This window comes from Rhinoraja longicauda, chromosome 11 (genome assembly GCF_053455715.1).
Source record: "Rhinoraja longicauda isolate Sanriku21f chromosome 11, sRhiLon1.1, whole genome shotgun sequence".
Lineage (NCBI taxonomy): Eukaryota > Metazoa > Chordata > Chondrichthyes > Rajiformes > Arhynchobatidae > Rhinoraja > Rhinoraja longicauda.
In genome coordinates this window covers 45191711-45211967 of record NC_135963.1, presented here as the reverse complement: position 1 = coordinate 45211967, position 20257 = coordinate 45191711, and the positions used below count along the sequence as shown (strand labels likewise).

Below are 20257 nucleotides of genomic sequence, written 5' to 3'. Positions count from 1 at the left end.
AATATTCATAGTTTGCATCAAAATGCATCTTCAAGTTTCAGCAGAAAACAGAACCATTTCTCACCTAGTGTGTGTTCAAATCAAATGACCTTTTAGTCAACAAGGGACGGACAGGTGCTTCTTCACCAGACAGACCCAATGCCTCTATGCAATGCAATTTAGACTGTCTCTGGAATGCACTGCTGACTCACATCATTAAGTAATTGGAGTCAATGCTCCCATCCAGCAGCCAACAGCCATCAACAGAAATAAATGGTATTGGAGGAACAATGTTTTATATACTGTGGATCCATCCTGATTCTCCATTTTCACAATCTATTATGGCAACAGATTGTTCCATCTTATTTATAATAACCTCATTATACTTAACGCACTTATCAAGTTTTTCACTGTTCTGGCGCCAATGGGTCATATCTTTTCTCCACCTCAGATTTTCTTGGCTTCCAAATGCACTGCCAGATGGACTTCGCTCTGCATGTGAAGCATAAATTATTAAAGTAACATTATAAGTGGTATGTGAAGGGACAGGACAAACAATAGAAAGTATTTACTTAAAGATTTTAATTACCAATTTAAATATGCATGCATCACCATTTTGTAAACAAGATTTTAAAAGTATAAATAGGTAAGCAGGTTAATAGGTTACAGTAAATCACCCTCCATGTAGGTTAATGATTAGAAGAATCAAAATGGAGTTAATGGACATTAGTAAGACAGAATTAGCTTCAGGGAGAGAGGGAAATCAAGAGAGAGGAATTGAGGCACATAGGATTTTCCCCCAGATGTTGGGAAGGACATAAAGGAACAAAGGGCCTCCTCATCATTGAGAAGTCAGTCAGATCTTTTCCCAAGGGTGGAAATGTCCACCACCAGAGGGCATGGCTATAAGGTGAGAAGGGGAAAGTTTAATGGAGATGTGTGGAGCATGTGAAGACAGATATGCCAGTAGGGGGGTGGGGGGGATATCCCAGGGTTATGTTTCTGTTTCTTCAACCTGCAGTAGAACTTGTTCAGGTCATTGGTCAGCTGACAGTTGTCCAAGGAGTGGGGTTTTTTCCTCTTGTAGCTGGTGATTTCTTGCAAGCCCTTCCAAACTGAAGAGTCATTAACTGAGAACTTGCTCCTCAGCTTCTCGGAGTACCTTTCCTTGGCAGCTCTGATTCCTCTTCTCAGCTTGTACTTGGCCTGCCTGTAGAGGTCTGCATCCCCGCTCCTGTAGGCCTCAACTTTCGACTGGCAGAGCTGTCTTGAGTTCTGCTGTAAACCAGGGCTTGCCTTTGTTGAACCAGATCCGGGTCTTAGTGGGAATGCAACTGTCCTTGCAACAACTGACAGAGGATGTCACAATGTCACACGGTGTACTCATCGAGGCTTGTGGTTGCTTCCCTGAACACATTCCAAACAGTGCAGTCAAAGCAGGACTGTAGCTTTTCAATGCCCTCGCTTGTCCACCTTTTCGTTGTTCTGACCACAGGTTTAGCAGATTTTAGTTTCTGCCTGTAGGTCAGAATAAGGTGAGCTAAACAATGATCAGAGAGACCCAGAGCCGCCCGAGGAACAGAGCGATATGCGTTCTTGATTGAAGTGTAACAGTGATCGAGTGTTCTCTCCCCTCTGGTGGGGCAGGTAACATGAAGTCTGTTCTTAGGGAGCACTCAACTGAGGTTAGCCTTGTTAAAGTCCCCCAAAACTGACCATGGAAATCACTCTCTACCCTCAACACCTGGTCAGCGAGTTGCGTTTGCGCCTCACGTACGCAGACTTGGGGGGGGGGGGGGGGTGTAATCTTCAGCGAGAATAAAATAGGTAAATTCCCTCAGAGAATAAAAGGGTCTGCAGTTCATAAAGAAAGTTTCTAGATTGGGGGAACAGAAGTTAGACATTGCTGCACCAGTCGTGGTTAGTATAGAAGCATATTCCACCCCCTCTTGTTTTTCCCACTGCCTCTGCTTCACCATCCGCTCTGTGTAGTTGAAAGCCAGCCAGTTGCAGCACGCTGTCCGGGGTCGACTCACACAGCCAGGTCTTGGTGAAGCCCGAGAGAAGTCCTTGTTTGTGTGGCGCAGGAGTTGCAGTTCGTCCACAGTGTTGTTGAGAATGTAGATTTACAAGGAATATACTCGGGAGCGGTGTGCGTAATCCTTGTCGCTGGAGTCGGGTGGTGCGCCAGAGCGCCTCCCACGGGTCCTCCTCTGTCTCAAGACTTTGAACACAGCCACAGCCCCCCCGGCATGTATGTCCAGCGAGTGAGAGAAATCCGGAACGATGTTTGGAGGCACCATATGTCTGATGTTAATGAGTACCTCTCTCATGAAGAAGGGTCTCGACCCGAAACGTCACCCATTCCTTCTCTCCTGAGATGCTGCCTGACCTGCTGAGTTACTCCACCATTTTGTGAATACCGTCGATTTGTACCAGCATCTGCAGTTATTTTCCTATATTATATATACCTCTCTCATGAAAGTGATCTTTGTGAGATTTTCACAGACAACACAAACGAACAAACACATACAAAACAGCAAGGAGCAGTACACTGTGGCAGCCATCGTAAGCGCCATCCGGAACATTATGGGCTGAATGGTGCCCCGGATTCCTATGATTATGTAAAATATTTCAAAATTTGATAAGATTTTGAAGGAAACGTAATTGTAAATAAAGTTTTGATAGTTTAGCTTAGAAACATAGAAACATAGGAAATAGGTGCAGGAGGAGGCCATTCGGCCCTTCGAGCCAGCATTGCCATTCATTGTGATCATGGCTGATCATCCACAATCAGTAACCTGTGCCCAACCTCTCTCCATATCCCTTGATTCCACCAGCCCCCAGAGCTCTATCTAACTCTCTCTTAAATTCATCCAGTGATTTGGCCTCCACTGCCCTCTGTGGCAGAGAATTCCACAAATTCACAACTCTCTGGGTGGCAAAAAGGTTCCTTCTCACCTCAGTTTTAAATGGCCTCCCCTTTATTCTAAGACTGTGGCCCCTGGTTCTGAACTCGCCCAACATTGGGAACATTTTTCCTGCATTTAGCCTGTCCAGTCCTTTTATAATTTTATATGTCTCTATAAGATCCCCTCTCATCCTTCTAAACTCCAGTGAATACAAGCCTAATCTTTTCAATCTTTCCTCACATAACAGTCCCGCCATCCCAGGGATCAATCTTTCGTGAACCTACGCTGCACTGCCTCAATTACAAGGATGTCCTTCCTCAAATTAGGAGACCAAAATTGTACACAATACTCCAGATGTGGTCTCACCAGGGCCCTATACAACTGCAGAAGAACCTCTTTACTCCTATACTGAAATCCTCTCGTTATGAAGGCCAACATACCAGTAGCTTTCTTCACTGCCTGCTGTACCTGCACGCCAATTTTCAGTGACTGGTGTACAAGAACACCCAGGTCTCGCTGCACTTCCCCCTTACCTATCCTGACACCATTGACATAATAATCTGCCTCTTTGTTTTTGCCACCAAAGTGGATAACCTCACATTTATCTATATTATACTGCATCTGCCATGCATCTGCTCACTCACTCAACCTGTGCAGGTCACCCTGCAACCTAACATCCTCTTCACAGTTCACACTGCCACCCAGCTTTATGTCATCTGCAACTTCACATGTCACATGTATATATTCCAACCTTTATTTCACCTGTAAAATGTTTACAAAATTAATTTAAAAATATGCTTTTTTCCCTCGTGTTCATTTTAATTCAGTTTATTTAGAAATACACCATGAAAACAGGCCCTTCGGCCCACCGAGTCCACGTTGACCATCAATTACCCATTCACACTAATTCTATGTTATCCCATTCCCTGCAAACTAGAAGCAATTTACAGAGGCCAATTAACCAAACCTGCACATCTTTGGATGTGGGAAGAAATTGGAGCACCCAGAGGAAACCCACGTGATCACAGGGAGAATGTGCAAACTCCACACAGACAGCACCCGAGGTCAGGATCGAACCGGGTGTCCGGCGATGTGAGGCAGCAGTTTGACCAGATGCGCCACTGTGCCATCCTGTCTTGCTGCCTGTGAAAATTGCTTGTTCTTGGGAGAGGAAAAAAAAAATTTGGTTGAAGAAATTAATTTAAAAAAATTGTGAAATGCAATGACAATCTGGATTGAACCAACTATTTTGTAGTTATTTATATTAAGAATACATGGTAAAAGTGCATGGTAGAACAAATACTTGGTATGAAATATTGAATCGTGGTTACATATCGTAGGTATAAACACCAGTTCATCTAGAGTCCATGTGAAATGAGAAGTGTCCGGAGAAAGGTGCCAACAGTTGGAATGGGGTCTGACAAACATGGTGGTACAGGTGAACAGACTTAAAGTACCTAATTGGCCTCTGCTACGCCGAACCATTTCCTGACGAGCTCCAATGCTTCCTAGAATCGCTTCTTCAAGTTTTGCTTTCATGTCTTTTGATTTTTTGAATGTGAGACTGTTCATTCGCTCAAAGGTCTTCTTGCCCTGTTCCGATTTGACACAAAATAGGCAGCTCAGTAACTTTTGAAACTGGTGTATGTGACTATTGTGGTACTATTTTATGTCCAGTGTGTAATTCGCTTCAGATTTGCAATATTTTATCTTCAAGACGGCATTCGGGTTAGGGTTTGCGAACAGGGACAATAACGTTCAGAGGGCATTTAACTACAGAGTGCATTTAAACAGTTCAATTCAATCATCTTCTGACAAATATACACATGTAGCAAAGTGCATTAAATAGGAGTAAACTAGGGATCATGGCTTTTCATTAACATTCTGTCACAGAGAAATATAGTCAATTTGTTATTACTGTTTCATGGTTAAATGTTGAATCTTGCATTAGCAAAATCGGGAAGTTTAGTGATTTGGGGGCTCATACCTTGTACTCATAGCAGGACACACAAAGATACATCAAGTCCAATAAGCGGTTTAGTTGAAGGACAGAGAGATCCGCAAACCATTTCTGCAAAATCACATCATCTGCATTTTTCAAAACCCAGAGAAGACAAATCAGCAAGCTGCGGCTTGATTCTGCAGAGAAGGTAGTACACGGCCGTCCACTCTAAAACAAATCACAGTTAAAACTTGGTTATTTGAATTCTAACTTTCTGCCATAAAGCAATGACTAAGATTCTGATACTGGTGCATATTTACTTTTATTCATGGGCCATTCTGTCATTATTTCATCAGATACACAGGTAATCAATATTTTCCCGTCTGTGAGGGATTGGCTTCTCTGCACTTTTTCCTTTAAATTGGAAGGTCATTTGTTCCATCCAATTCAAGAACCCAGCACATAATCCAGGTTAATATTAGAGTGCAATGGAGAGTGAGTGTTTGAGTCAAGATGCTCTATTGAATTGAATGCTAAACTGCATAACTGTCCACTGACCCCCACCCCCTCGTTCCTCGTGAACATAAAAGATCCAATGATACTCTCAGATGAGTCCCTTCAACGTCCTGGGGAAAATCAATTTACGTCCTTAAAACAGATGATTTGATTACTCATCTTACTGCTGATTATGCAGCTTTATTTTACTCTGCAAATCAGCTGCCGCATTCCCTCACTGCAACACTCCAAAGATGTTCAATAGGCTGCAAAGAGCTTCAGCATGCCTTGAGGTCAGGAAAGGTGTTACAAATACATTGTCCTCCAAATTACACTTCCTTCACTGCATTAAAATTCATCATTGCTGCATCATCTTCTCTGATTCTTTCAAAATTGTGGTATCTAAAATCTTGTAAACGTTACTTAACCACTAACAATTGACCTATCCCATTTTCTCTTTTATTCTCTCTCTACGAGCCGTAGCCTCTATTTGGACCCTCTCGTAATAAAGTCAATTGCATTACCCCAGATGTCAGCAAGAAACTGCTCGGCCGAGAAAGCTGAGGGACGGATGCTCCTGCGATTGCCATTGCGACAGTTTGATTGATCATACTGCTGCTCTCCGTCTCATAATCATCTGCAGATGCAACGTTAGGACGACCTCGCAGATTTTGGGATTCTTGAGAGAGGGCAGGCAGAGCAGGGGAAATTAGGAAAAATAATATCTTACATGATGCTTGAAACATTATCAACAAAGTCATTCTCAAAAAAAAGATGCTTATTTAATGGTTTATATATTCTGAGATAGTTGATATACTTTTATAACCCAAAAGATAGTTCAGTTTTTGTGAAAGGTCTGCAATTACTTCTTTTGGTAAAGTACATGTGCTCTATAGATGCATGGTTAGTTTCCTACAAAGCCAGGTTGGTGGCTGGTTGCCTGACATCAGACCAATTCACCAGCCAAACACAGAAACGTTTCTGTGATCAAATCCTTTTCAAGCACATGTTTCTTTGTAGATATTGCCAGGTTACACAATATACAAGTACATTAACAAGAATTGGTTATCTGTTCATCTACCAGCAACATTTTTCACATTTTCATGTTCAAAGTATAATGTTTGATATCACAAATAAAAACAGAAAACACTAGAAATACTCAGTAGGGTAGGCAGCATCTGTGGAGAGGGGAAAATTGGGTTAACATTGCCGCATGACATTCTTTCAGCAGAAGTGGATCTTTTTATTAAAATAAAAGAGCTTAGAGATCTCAGTGGTGGGAACAAACAATTTCGAATTTATTGCTAGATAAGATTATCAAGGATTAAATGTACAATGCTTCCCTCTTATAATGGACATCAATTTTAGCTTTGGGAGTGTACCTTGGAAGTGTGGCCAGTGTAATATTTTTAATTTTACACAGGCATGTGAGTGAGGTAAAAAAAAAAGAGGAAAAGAGCCGAGGGCTTGCACGAGATGTACAGTGAGGGTCAAAAAATTGGAAAATTTATACACAAAATTACCAGTTTCAAGCCTCTTTTATTGCATTTCAAAGTAAAAGCGGACATTACAAAATAATGTGAATATGTCACTGTATACTAATTGGCGGCGCTGCGCAGCAACTGCGGCTCACCTGCAGTCCATTTGTCTTTTGTGTTTTTTGTTGTTTTTTGTCTTAATTGGAGTGTTTGGATGTGATGTAGTGTTTTTTTGTAGTTGTGTGCTATGTGTGGGGGGGGGGGGGAACTATAAAAAATTGTCTCTTCTGTACGGAAACACAACCTTTTTTCTGGGTGGTGTCTCCGTTCACGCTGCGGCCTACCATCGGCCAAACTGGGACCACCTGGGGCTCTGGTTTGCAGAGCCCGCGGACCGGACATACCATCTGCGGAGCTGGCTGTCTTCGGAGGCTGTGGTGGCGCTGCGAGTGCGGCTGCGACTCACCTTCGGAGGCTTCGGCCGCAGGCTGCGGGCCGCGTGGACGTCGGAAGCCCGCAGGTCCCTGGGTGGGGTCCGACCTCGGGAGCTCCGCCAGCGGCAGCGTCTTCGCCCACCCCGAATCGCGGGGCTTGGGTTGGCCCGCTGCAGACCTTTCACCGTCTGGCGCGGCCTGGAATAGGCCGCGGGATTTTCTACGCCCGGCGGGGGCTTCAATGTCGGGAGCCCCGACCACCCCGACGTGGCAATTTCAACAGCCTGACCGCAGGAGAAGACGGCAGGGAAGAGAAAGACATTCTGGCATTCTGACATTCCACTGTGAGGAGGTGACTGGAGGAGACTCACTGTGATGGATGTTTTTTTTGTTTTATGTTAGTTTTGTGATTGTGTGTTATTGCTTGTTTTTATTGCTTCTTATTGTTGGACTGTGGTTAACGGAATTTCATCCAAAAACATCTTTTTGGATGACAATAAAGGCTATTCTGATTCTGATTTTTATTGTTTTAATTAATTTAATCATATAATCTTGCACTTAAATTTAATATTTACTCATTACTGCTCCACCACTGATTTTCTGGCACTCTTGGTTCCAGACCTTTGCTGGTTTATCCAGACGGCCAAGGAAGTCGGCTATGGGGATAGATGTGCTGGCTCCAGCTGGGCTGGAGTTCCAGAGCCCCGGCCGCAGGTTGCAAATTCAACCCACCGAACGGCCGTGGAAGTCCCGATGAGGTCGAGATTGGCTGCCTTGCTCAGCCTAGGTGCCACATTTTCGGGGACACTTCCAGGGCGCGGGGGATTTCTCACAGAACCCCTAGCAACCTCTAGCGGAACCCTAGTGTTCATTACAAGTCTATACATCGTTTCTTTTCTTTTTTTTTAATTTCTCCATTGGTTAATGCGATTTTGGCAAAGTGAAAAACGCAGAAATCATGCAAAAAGCGCAGAAAATTGATTTTTAAAACACGGAAATCCGCGGAAACTTCACATGCCTGTTTACATCAGTGTTTCGAGCCAATTCATGGGCAATCTCAAGATAACTATCAATGAGGCTGAGACTGTCCCACAACTAATTTAATCTCTCATAGATATAAAATTACTTTTGTTTTAGTCCAGGTGGGATTTGGATCTGGAGAATCCAGATGTCTAAGGATCATTTGCAAAAGGAATAAGAACCAGAGAGAATGGGAGATGAACAGGAAGGAACACAGGAAATAAATGAGTACAAAAATCAAACTAGAAAAATGTAGCAGGAACAACTGAAAAACGTATCTCACATAAAAAAGGAGTGAAAATCAAACAGAAAGAGATAGAACAGGAAAGTGGTACAGCAAGAATTCACAAATTGCCTATAAAAAGAGAAAGTCTAGATTTTTCTTTGAAGATATTGCCAGTTTACACAATATACAACAGGTACTTTGTAGACATTTAAATACTACCAGCCACAATACAGGTGCAAAATTTCCAGCCTACCCAGAGCATGAGATCGTTTGTAAGTAACCAATGACTGACTCTTTTTCTCAAATACATCAGTACAGTCAATATTTATGTTATGATGAAACTTTAGATATGTTAAAGACTGATTTTTTAAATAAAGCTTTAGATATGTTAAGGGACTGAATTAGACACTATGATGGGGAAGACTTATTTTGACTACATGTGTTTGGTTGGAATTATCCCCTTTCTTATCTATATCCATCTTTTGATTTTCCCATATACACAAACTTTCGTTCAACTCCTGATTCAGGAACAGTTTCTTCCCAGCTGTTATCAGGCAACTGAACCATGTTCTCAGCAGCAAGAGCACGATCCTAAAGATAGAGAACTATCTTTAATTGGATTTTATCTTGCACTAAATAATATACCCTTTATCCTATCCCTATACACTGGGGACAACTTAATCAAAATCATGTATTGCCTTCTTGTTGACTGGGTAACACGCAACAAAACATCATTTCACTTTATCTTGATATGTGTGCAAATAATAAACTGAACTAAGTATCCTGCTCCTTTGTTCTGCTAATTTAGCATCTACTTGTAGCAGTTTTCATGCTCATAACACTTTCTGATCTACCTTTCTCCTTAGAGTAGGAAGTGGCTTGAGTAAATTTCATGATTTCAAATGAAAGTTATGTTCAAGAATATATGTTTGTAATAAAATGTATTTCAATAGAATATTTTTTGAATGAATTTTCAGAATGAGATATCCTTAATGTTGCAAATCAACTTTTCCAAAAAAGTTTGTTGAGAATGGAAAAAAGTGCCCAGTTGCAAACTATTTCCAAAGATGCTCACAAAACCCGAGTGCTTCACCAGGTGTGCCTTGACAATGCAGTACAACAAGCTGTTGACCAGGGGAAGTATCTTAATCAAGCCTGATGGCCTCAGGAGCACCATGGATAATGATCTTAAATGAGACCAAATAACAGCTAATTACACGTACAACTGCATTAATAATTGCAATTGTTAGCAAAATCTGTTAAAGTGAACACTTTGATGAGAACGCAATCCCTTGTTCAATTAAAGGATTTGAAAAATACCATCCCGCTTTTCTATCCTAGCCCCCTCCATTGCCAGAATGATGCCGCCGCCACTCGCCACCCCCCCCCCCCCCTCCCCTCCCCTCCCCCCTCCCCCCCTCCAACCTTTTCTCCAAAAACCTACCCTGTACCCAATCCGGTCCATTTTTCCCCATTAACCCTACCACACCCCTTTCCTCTCTTCCCGCGTCCCCTTCCACTGACATCCCTTACTCTGGCTTCACGTTTCATTCCTTCTTTCTCCTTCTTACACCCTTTTGGCTCCTTTACATCTCTAGCCTTTGTCCACCCACCTAATCAAAACCTCCCCTCACCTGTATCAACTTATGACTTGTCAGGTTTTGACCCGCCTCCACCTCGTTTCCATCTTTCTCCATCCTACTACAATCACTTTAAAGAATGCCCACCCAAAAGGTCACCTCTCCATGTCCTCCAGAGATTCCGTCTGACCTGCTGAGTTACTCTAACACTCTGTTGCATTTTTTTGTAAACTGTCACCTGCAGTTCCTTGTGCCTCCACAGCAAAAAGCTTTTCTTATAGAACAAGTATTTAGAGTCGGAAATGCATTGCATCTTAAAAGGAGCTGGCCGAATATTTGAAAGTAAAAAAATTGCAGAATAGTAGGGAAGATCAGTAGACCAGCTGGATTGCTCTTAATAGACTCATTCCGTGGGCCAAGGAATTGAAGCAATCCTTCCATGTTGTTTCTGTCATTCTGACATCTCCCTATTCTTTATACTAAAGAAGTTATAAAGTGCTGTAGCAAATTGATTAAATTACCTGTGAAGTCATACAGCTGCGGTACAGTCTCCATAATGATGCCAATGAGTGGTAAGTATAACATCGCCACACGAGCTTTCACGTCTGGGTCAGCGTACCGAGGATCTGAATCATGACTCGACAGCAAGTTGTGAACAACACTGACGACCTTCTTATGTAATCCAAACAAGCTGTAAAATGTTAGATTATTGGTAAAGATTATCCAAACTACACCAACCTCATTAAAGAGACAGATTTGTTGTCGAGACAGTTACTGAGGCAGGTTTGCTTTAGGACAAAAATATTAACACGTTATCCTCTTAAAATCACTTGAAAAATAAATCACAGTTGTAACCCACCATTTTGGTTTATTCTTTTCCTGTTCTCATCTTTTTCTTTAAAGGTGCATCAATAACATTGGGACAACTCTGAATGTAGCAGACAGATGGAGAAATATTATTGGTTAATGCTGAATAGTCTAATGTCGCTTTTAAGGACCTCTTAATAACGTATTTCGGTTGTGGAGGACCCAGGCATCTGTTCATGATGGAGGTTGGCAGGCTGCCTGCAGTGCTGCGTCGGGAGAGAGCAGGCAGTAAAACACTCTTGAAGAGCGTTGCATTGGTCAAGGGTTTGCAGTGGCTGCAACGAAGCAAGATCCTGGGGTGTTGGATGCAGATACAGCACCCATCACTGCACCTTCGGCGTCCTGGCAACGCATGCCTCAGTAACCTGGTAAGAGCACGAGGCTCCCATTGCATCCCCCTCCCCACCGCCCAAAGAGCTGGCGTCACGTGGCGTGCTTCCGATTGTGAGATCGGAGAGAGCGAGCAAAATGAAAGTGGTGGGAATCCCAGGCCATACCTGTTGCACTGCGTGATGGGTCGGGGGCACTGCGGCTCCCAGGCCTGTGAATTCCCCCATGATTAACCCATTAACCCCCCCCCCCCCCCCCAGCGAAGCATTTCCTCCCACCCAGCCTTGGGTTAAACGAGTTGATATTTACCCCCTTCACTCAGTTATAGGGGACAATCGGAGATAGCGGACACCATTCCCCCTCCATACGGTCCGTTATAACATGGGGTTAACTGTTTTCCCATATTTAAAATCCACCCCCATCTAGTTAAGCAATACAGCCCATTGGAATTAGATTCAGTTCTAAAATCCCTTTTGTGCCGTTCACAATTTTGGTGAAATTGCCGAGTGAACAGAAGAGGAAAGTAGTTGTCTAGAAATTCACCCTGGTCAGCATTGAAAGAAAATGCTATGGTAGGTCTCATGCCTTGGATCTTGATTCAGAAACTGGTAGTTTCAGGAAAGAAGTATTGAGTATAGAAATTGGGAGGTCATGTTGCAGTTGTATAAGATGTTGGTGAGACCGTATTTAGATTATTGTGTTCAGTTCTGGGCACCATGTTATAGGAAAGATATTGTCAAGCTTGAAAAGATTTACAAGGATGTTGCTAGGTCCAGAGGGTGTGAGCTATAGGAAGGGGTTGAGTAGGCTGGGTCTCTATTCCATGGAGCACAGGAGGATGAGGGGAGATCTTATATATAAAATCACGATAGGAATAGTTTGGGTAGATGCACAGTCTTTTGCCCAGAGTTGGGGAATCGAGGACCAGAGGACAGGTTCAAGGTGAAGGGGAAAAGATTTAATACGAATCCGAGCGGTAGCTTTTTCTCATAAAGGGTGGTGGGTGTATGGAACAAGCTGCCAGAGGAGGTAGTTGAAGCTGGGACGATCCCATCGTTTAAGAAACAGTTGGACAGGTACATGGATAGGACAGGTTTGGAGGGACATGTACCAAGCGCAGGCAAGTGGGACTAGTATAGCTGGGACATTGTTGGCTGCTGTGGGCGAGTTGGGCCAAAAGGCCTGTTTCCACACTGTGTCACTATGACTATGACTAAGTAGAACATACAGTCACGACAAGACAGTACTTTTGGCACTAGGAAATGAGGATGAACTTCAAGACAAATGAAGACTCCATATAAATCATAAACTAATATGCTGTCAGAGCACGAGATTTGCTAATAATGCAGAAATAAAATTGTACACTACTTCCCCACTGCTCCGGAGAAGAATACTTTCTTTGACATGTAACAGCAACCTGTGTGCAAAGATGCTATGAACATGCACATTTTCCAACTTACCTCTCTGCCTCTGGGTCTAGAATAAGTGCTAACTCAGTGAGCACAAGGCCTGCTGGGTAATGCTGCTGGCGGAATGGGACTGACAACTCAAACATATTTGCGATCTTCTGGTCTTGGACAATTGTAGAAAACCCAGAGCTCTAGAGAATTCAACACAATAGAATAAATTACAACATGCAAATCAACCCCACCCAATTATCTGTCCTTGTTCCTACATACATTTATTTTCACTTTCTCAACATCATCCTTTTTTAAAATATAATAGATTTGAGTCCATTGCCTCTCAAACCCAAGTGTACAACAGTTTCTCTTGTCACCTATTGAAACATCGTTCATCTAATTATGTCCATTTCCCTCAAATCCAGTCCATTCATTTGTAAGATGCATTGTTTCTTCCTAACCTTTCCCATTATTTCATAATTTAGAACATCTCTCACAAATTATCGCTGTAATATTTCCTGAGGAAAAAAATATTTATTCTTTTCTTTTTTATTTGCTTATACTAGACAGCAACCTAACAAATCCATCTTTCACCCAATTTCCTCAACAGAAGGGTAAATTGCAAAAAAGACACACCTCAACCATGATTTTAACTACATTTTATAGGAATTATCCATTACATCCTCTGATCCATATTTTTTTTCTCACATTTACTCATAAATACCAGGTATTGATTACATTTCTAATACCTTATCCATGTTAAATATCCCTTCTAACAATTTGCAAACCCAATTCCAAACTTCCCTGCTCTTCTAAATCATCCACCATATAGTTAACCCACTTTTACCACTTTTAGTTAATTTCTAAATTTACAACCTCAATTTAAGCACATTGATTTCAAAAAACTCTTTGTCATCTAAGCATTTTATTGGCTTCTCATTAAAAGTTCCTAAAGTATCTTTGCAAATCCAAAGCCTACCGCCCTTAACCTTACTGATATATTCGCAGTGGTCTCACAACAGAATCCTGTGAGACATCATAAAATATTTCCAACCATTCTGATGCACTGCTCTTAGCTTCAGATTTGTTTCCTCCCTCCCAATATTTTTTCAATCCACTTTGCCAACTTACCATTAATTCCACATCCCTAATCTTTCTGAGTAATCTTATTCAATAATCTTATCCAACTATCTCCTGTCTGCTGCCTTGGCCAATACTTGTTTTGTTTTAAGTTTCAAATCAATACGCAATAAAGATTTCTACCTGACTAGTTGCAGAAGAAACGGAGGGGGATGGAGAGGATGGAGGCGTGAGGAGGCTGCATGGTAAATTCAGTGTGACGTAATGTTCGTGACTACAAACGATCCGCAGAAAGTCTAATCTCAGTGATACAAGCATACTTGATGTCTGCAATGCATAAAGCTTTGAGGAAACCTGCACAAAACAGATAAACAGCAGATACAATTTTTATAAAGACATGGAAATCATTGAAAAATGGCAAAGTCAATCAATACATATGTACAATTAAAATAAATAATTTATTTGACATATCAGTCACTATGAATATATTTTCCTGTCATGGTGGACTTGGTTGTGTGTGTTGTCAGCCATGATTTGCCAACAGTGGTAATATTTCATGGAGTCATTTTCAAAGGGGAATGTTTGATTTATTATAATGCAATTTCTTTCTTTCTGCTAATCTACATAAGTGACACTTAAAATTCATGTTAAGATTACTCCTTTTTTTCAAGTGATGACTTATGTCAATAATTATTTAATAACAAGACAGCTATTCCCTGGGCAATTTGATTTTTTTCATCTGTATTTTTAATTTATAGTTTTCTGTTTAGAAAGACGAAGGAAGTTTATGGGTGGTTGAACACTAAAATTTCTAATTTCATTCAGTGGGGTCAACATGAACAAGTCAAATGGAACCAAGGTTAACTGCTGTTGTACTTGATGTCGTTTGGTTTTTGTGGAACAAGGAACAAATCTGGATTTTTTTTTTACATGTATGGCTTGGTATCACACTTGCAACTAACTTTATCTTTGTACTATGGGACAGAGACAAAAGATAAGTAATCATCATTTTCAATACCTGCTTCCAATAGGTTTTGATGAGAGAAAAGACAAAGCCACGATCCATCACAGAAAACAGGTCGTTGAGAAAAAATGCAAGACTGGTGTTTAATCTCTCAATCAGTTCTACATCCTAAAAACAAAGGACTAATTAGTTGCACCATCAGCATCCTTCTGCAAATCTTAATTTAGTACATAATACAGAATGAATACAGCAAAAACCTGTCACTGGAATTCAGCACTGGAAAGAGAAAATTTATCTTTTCATTTTGCCCCACTCTTAGAACTGGTGTTATGGCTGGATTATCTGTTATTCCTCCTCTTTTCCCACTATTTTTCCAAAATTTCCCTCCTTTTCTGAAAGCACTTTCGTGCCTGCTCAACCATGAAAAGCTGCATGACTAATCATAGCCAAACTCCAATTATGTTTTTGCCTTACATTCACCCAACTACCTGCAGGATAGCAATCAGAAACAGAAATCATATTTTGTTTCTCCTCTTCTTAGCCTGTAAATAACCAACTGATGATCTGACTGAGGTCAGTTAAGGCAGCAAAGATCAATGATCAAATTTGATTCTATCACATCAAGCAACTGAAAATTGAAATAAGAATGAATTCAGTCCTTACCTTTTGAAACCTTGTAACAATATCCCCTGTGATCATGCTGACCAGTGCAGCAATATCATCCGTGAATCTTTCTGGAAATCGAGCTTTTCTCAGGATGTCAAGTTTATCAGAAATATATAAATGGTGCACCATGCTTTTCACCTGTTCAATCAACAACACATTAAAACAGCATTAACCCAGAGAAGTATAAGTGATTTTAAAAGAAGAATGAGGAAGAGGTATTTCTGCCAATTGTGATTTTAAAAGAAGAATGAGGAAGAGGTATTTCTGCCAATTGAGACTGTGGTCTTGGATAAGAATGTCGAGGATCCAATTGCAGAGGGATGCGCAGAGACCCAGTTCTATGACCTTGGTAACCAGCTTGGAGGGATGATGGTATTGAACGCCGAGTGTAGTCTATAAACAACAGCCTGACATAAGTGTTTTTATTGTCCAAGTGGTCCAGTGCGGAGTGGAGAGCCAGTTAGATCCCATCCTCCGTTGAACTGTTGTGAAGGTAGGCAAAATGTAGTGGGTCGAGTTTCTTGCTGAGGTTGGATTTGATAAAAACATGAAGGCGGCTTACAAATGAGAACATTCTGGTTAAGGTAAGGGAAAGAGTCATAGGTTCATTCAAGTTTCAGATAGCTTTAAAATCCAGAACAACATCCTTGTTTATTTCAATTGAGAATGAACTCTTCAATAATTGTCAATAGATTTGGGGGTTTTCAGTTTCAGAGATCTTGTCTGGCCACTATTTTACTCACCATTAATTCAAAGAAGAACCAAGCTTGATGGATGGCAGATTCACGCACACTCCCACTGCTCACAACCCATTGTAGGGCCAGTTCCTCATGCAATAGCTGTGTCACACAAGTCACACAACACAGTAAGCATTAAAACTTATTCCAACATAACACTTTTAAAATAAAGAATAAGGCATTAATGCTGCCAGATCTCAACCATTTACAAATAGATGGTGACTATTATTTGAGTTTTTCCTGGTTTAACATTTTGGGAAGAAATGTCTATGTTTGTATATGTACTATATCCAGAATCTATTTGTAAAATATTCAATTATTAAGTTGTAGCTTTATCAGAGAAAAAGGGGATACCACAAAATTTTATAATCAATATTCATGCTTGAAAGAAGAAGTGGGTTAAGGTAGGAGGGAATTCCATTATAAATTGTAATCCCACATTGCAGAGAATATTTAATTATTACTAATTTTATACACATTTTGATCGTCCTTACCACAAATTTAAATCGCTCGGGAATCAAATGTATCAGCCACTGCTGTAGCTGTGAAAGTTCAATGGAACGTCATAGAAATTTTGTCGCTGTTATTAATTAATTGTGTCCTACAAATGTCTATTTGTTCAGGATATGTCCCAATATTAATAACAAGCACTAATGTGGGATTATTTAAATGGATATCAGTCTAATTCATCTTTTTCTCTGCAATTCTGCATGAACTGAATCAAACTACTTCAAGTTGGTTGATTTTTGTAACACCTGTGCATTCCAATTAGGTATTGAGTAACACATAAACTGGGTACGATCAATGTAGCCCACAGATTCTGCAACCAATTCTCCCACAAAGCCTAACTTGATCTGGTCTGAGTTGCAATCTCCTAAATCTGAGAAAGTAGAGCTGGAGGTTATATTTGAGACTTCGTGAAATATATTTATGCAACATTTCCTTATGTGGCCCACACAACAGTACCATCCACTACCTTCTTAGTTGGTAATCGTCCTGTTAACGTTTGTAAGAAACTTGTACTCTCGGTATGCGATGACATGCGATTACTTCGATCCATGGCCTATGGAATGGAATGAATGTTGGTAACAGATTTGTGATGGAAGAGGTGGCACAAATGAATGTATTAATTTAAACACACAAGAGTTGGAAGCATAGAATGGCTGCAATCAAATAACACACAAAAGAAAATGATTGTAATTTCTCGTCCATAAGATGGGTTATACTTTTACTATTCCTGAAACTGAAAATGACAGCAGATCAAGGGGATGATTTGTGCATTAAGTCCTTACAATTGTTTTGCACAAGAATGTTTTTAATTGAAAATGTTAATTATTTCTTATGGGGATGGAAAGTTAAGAGTACATTTTCATAAATTTTCCACCAATATACAACTAAACATTAATTCATCGTGTTCCTCGCATTTACTGGATTGATGATAAAATGTACCTTCCCATCATACTTGTAAAGTAAAAATCTCTCCCTGATACTTAATGATAATTTTCTGGATACATTTTAATAACCTCAACTGCAAACTTAAATCCCTTGATAAATTATATCTCTCCTCCCTACTTATAAAGTAAACACCGTCAAAGTCATAAAGTTATAAAGTCAAGCCGATTCATTTTACTGTTGGTTCAATTAGATTCTGTAAGCAGTTCTTCTTAAAAAGAAAAATATGTATATTCAGAATTTTTCCTTATCTGTCATCTCTAATCCCATTTGCTCACCATCAAATCTTCAAGATTTTGTTTTTTCCCCCAATATTTCTACAGTAGCAAAAACACAGCGGATACTAAAAATCTGAAATAAATTCAGGAAATGCTGGAAATACTCAGCAGGTCAGGCAAAATCCACAGAGAAACACATTTAATTCTTTAAGTTGATGAATTTTTTGTCAGAACTTAAAATGAAAGAAAACAAGCCAGTCTTATGATGCAGAGAAGGAGTAGCATTGGAGAGAACAAAGGGAATGCCAGTGAAAGGGAAGATTCAAGAGAATTAAGGGGACCCAAATTCAGCTCACATCATATCAAGGAGAGGATGGTGCATGCTTGTTAATCTTGTCCGATCTGTCTGGAAGACGTATATGTTGAGGGAGGATGTTGCAGAAATAAGTCGCAGAATCAGAGACCAGGATAAATCGTAGAGGAAGAAAGGTCTCAACCCGAAACGTCACCCATTCCTTCTCTCCAGAGATGCTGCCTGCCCCCCTGAGTTACTCCATTTTGTGCCTGTATTTTAAGGGAGCTCCATGCCAAAGAAGTGACAGAAAAATCATTTGCCGAACACAGCACCTACTGGCAATGTGCAATAAAAAAAATGTTGGAAAACCTCAGCAGCTCCGTAGCATGTGTGGAGTGAGAAAACCAAAATTAACGTTATAGCTGTTCAGTGTGAATTCAATAGCAAATCTAGAAGATTGCAATGTGGCAACATTGAAGATGCTATTCCTCAAGCTTGCATTGGCTATCAATATAACAACGCAGGAGGCATAGATGGACCAGAGCTAAAATGGGATGGAGAATTAAAGTGGCACGCAACAATAAATTCTGAGTTGCTCTACTGGGCTGAACTAGATGTTACATCCATCCTTTTATCTCTTCTCTTCCTTCCATCCAGTCAATCCAAACTGACCTTCCAGGCAAAGCAGCGATTCACTTGCAGTTCTTTCAGCCATGTGCACTCGATTCGCTGCACATATGATCTCCACTACACTGGAGAAACCAAACGCTGTTGGGTGATTGCTTTGCAGAGCACTAGTTAGTCAGCTGGGGACTAAACTAAGCTCCCTCTTGCCTGCCATCTTAACTCTTCATCCCACTCCCACTCTGACCCATCCGTCTTCCTGCACTGTTGACTTGATATACACAGAGTAAGGTTGAGGAATAGGACCTCATCTTCCATCTGGTCATATTACTGTCTTCTAGACTCAATATCAAACTCAATGACTTCAGTGAACTCACTTTCTGCTGTAGGTAATCTGTAATATAAGCTGTTTTCTCTCTCCATAACCATCATCTAACCTGCTGAGCACTTCCCACAACTCTGTCTTTCTCATCTGATTCTCCCTCTCTAACTGCATCGCCCTGTCAAAGATATGCCCTTTATTCTCATCTCTTCCTCACCCTCTGCAACTTAAAGCAAACTTATTTTCTCTTTTTCACCTAAACCTACCTGATCCTCCGCTCAGTCCACCTAAACCTACCTGATCTCTCGGTTGCTCAGCACTTTAACTACCCCACCCATTCCCAATCTGACCTTTCTGTCCTGGGCCTCCTCCATTGTCAGAGTGAGGCCCAGTGCAAATTGGAGGAACCGCACCTCATATTTCACTTGGGTAGCTTGCACCCCAGCGGTATGAACACTGACTTCTCTAACTTAAAGTAGCTCTTGCTTTCCCTCTCTCTCTATCCCCTCCCTCTTCCCAGTTCTCCCACCAGTCTTACTGTCTCTGACTACATATTATCTCTGTCCCGCCCACTCCCCTGACACCAGTCTGGAGAAGGGTCTCAACCCGAAACGTCACCCATTCCTTCTCTCCAGAGATGCTGCCTGCCTCGCTGAGTTATTCCAGCATTTCGTGTCTACATTCTCTTTTCCAAGTTCATAAGATCATGTGATAGGAGCAGAATTAGGCCATTCGTCCCATCAAGTTTACTCCACCATTCAATCATGGCTGATCTATCTCTCCTTCCTAACCCCATTCTCCTGCCTTGTCCCCATAACCTCTGACACCCGTACTAATCCAGAAATTCTGAGAGAACTAATCAAGAAGTTCTGACAAAGGTCTTCAACCTGAAACATTAACTTTCTCTTTCAAAGATGCTGCCCAAGCTCTTGATTGGTTCCAGCGTTTTCAGGGTTTTTTCCCCTGTAAACTTTTCAGGATCCGGATTCCCTTGGTCGCTATCTTATCACAAACATCTGCATTTGTTCTCTTCATCTTTCCCCATTCTCCACAAATTAGGACAGGTTTGCGTTCTCATATTTCCAGTTCCGATGAAAAGTTATCTGAGATATTAACCGTTTCTCTCTCCACGAATGTTGCCTAACCTACTAAGCATTTCCATCATTTTCTGCATCACTATCCATAACTTACAAAATTTTCTCTTCCTCCTAAATACCTTAATCCAAACCAGAAGTT

At 41.0% G+C, this 20257-nt stretch overlaps 1 protein-coding gene across 12 annotated transcripts in view; it reads right to left on the bottom strand.

Annotated features, from left to right (window-relative positions):
• dock7 (dedicator of cytokinesis 7) overlaps positions 1–20257 on the bottom strand; it is a 133882-nt gene that overhangs the window by 37632 nt on the left and 75993 nt on the right. For 9 of the 12 annotated variants that reach the window (XM_078407527.1, XM_078407528.1, XM_078407530.1 and 6 more), the window contains 11 exons: positions 17087–17173; positions 16117–16212; positions 15371–15511; positions 14762–14875; positions 13927–14097; positions 12724–12863; positions 10588–10757; positions 5853–6007; positions 4879–5061; positions 4349–4484; positions 375–471 (listed from right to left, as the gene is read on the bottom strand). In XM_078407527.1, coding sequence (XP_078263653.1) covers positions 375–471; positions 4349–4484; positions 4879–5061; positions 5853–6007; positions 10588–10757; positions 12724–12863; positions 13927–14097; positions 14762–14875; positions 15371–15511; positions 16117–16212; positions 17087–17173 — 1490 coding nt within the window. The remainder of the gene's footprint in view (positions 1–374; positions 472–4348; positions 4485–4878; positions 5062–5852; positions 6008–10587; positions 10758–12723; positions 12864–13926; positions 14098–14761; positions 14876–15370; positions 15512–16116; positions 16213–17086; positions 17174–20257) is intronic. The other 3 variants (XM_078407534.1, XM_078407538.1, XM_078407539.1) reach the window with 1 other exon arrangement.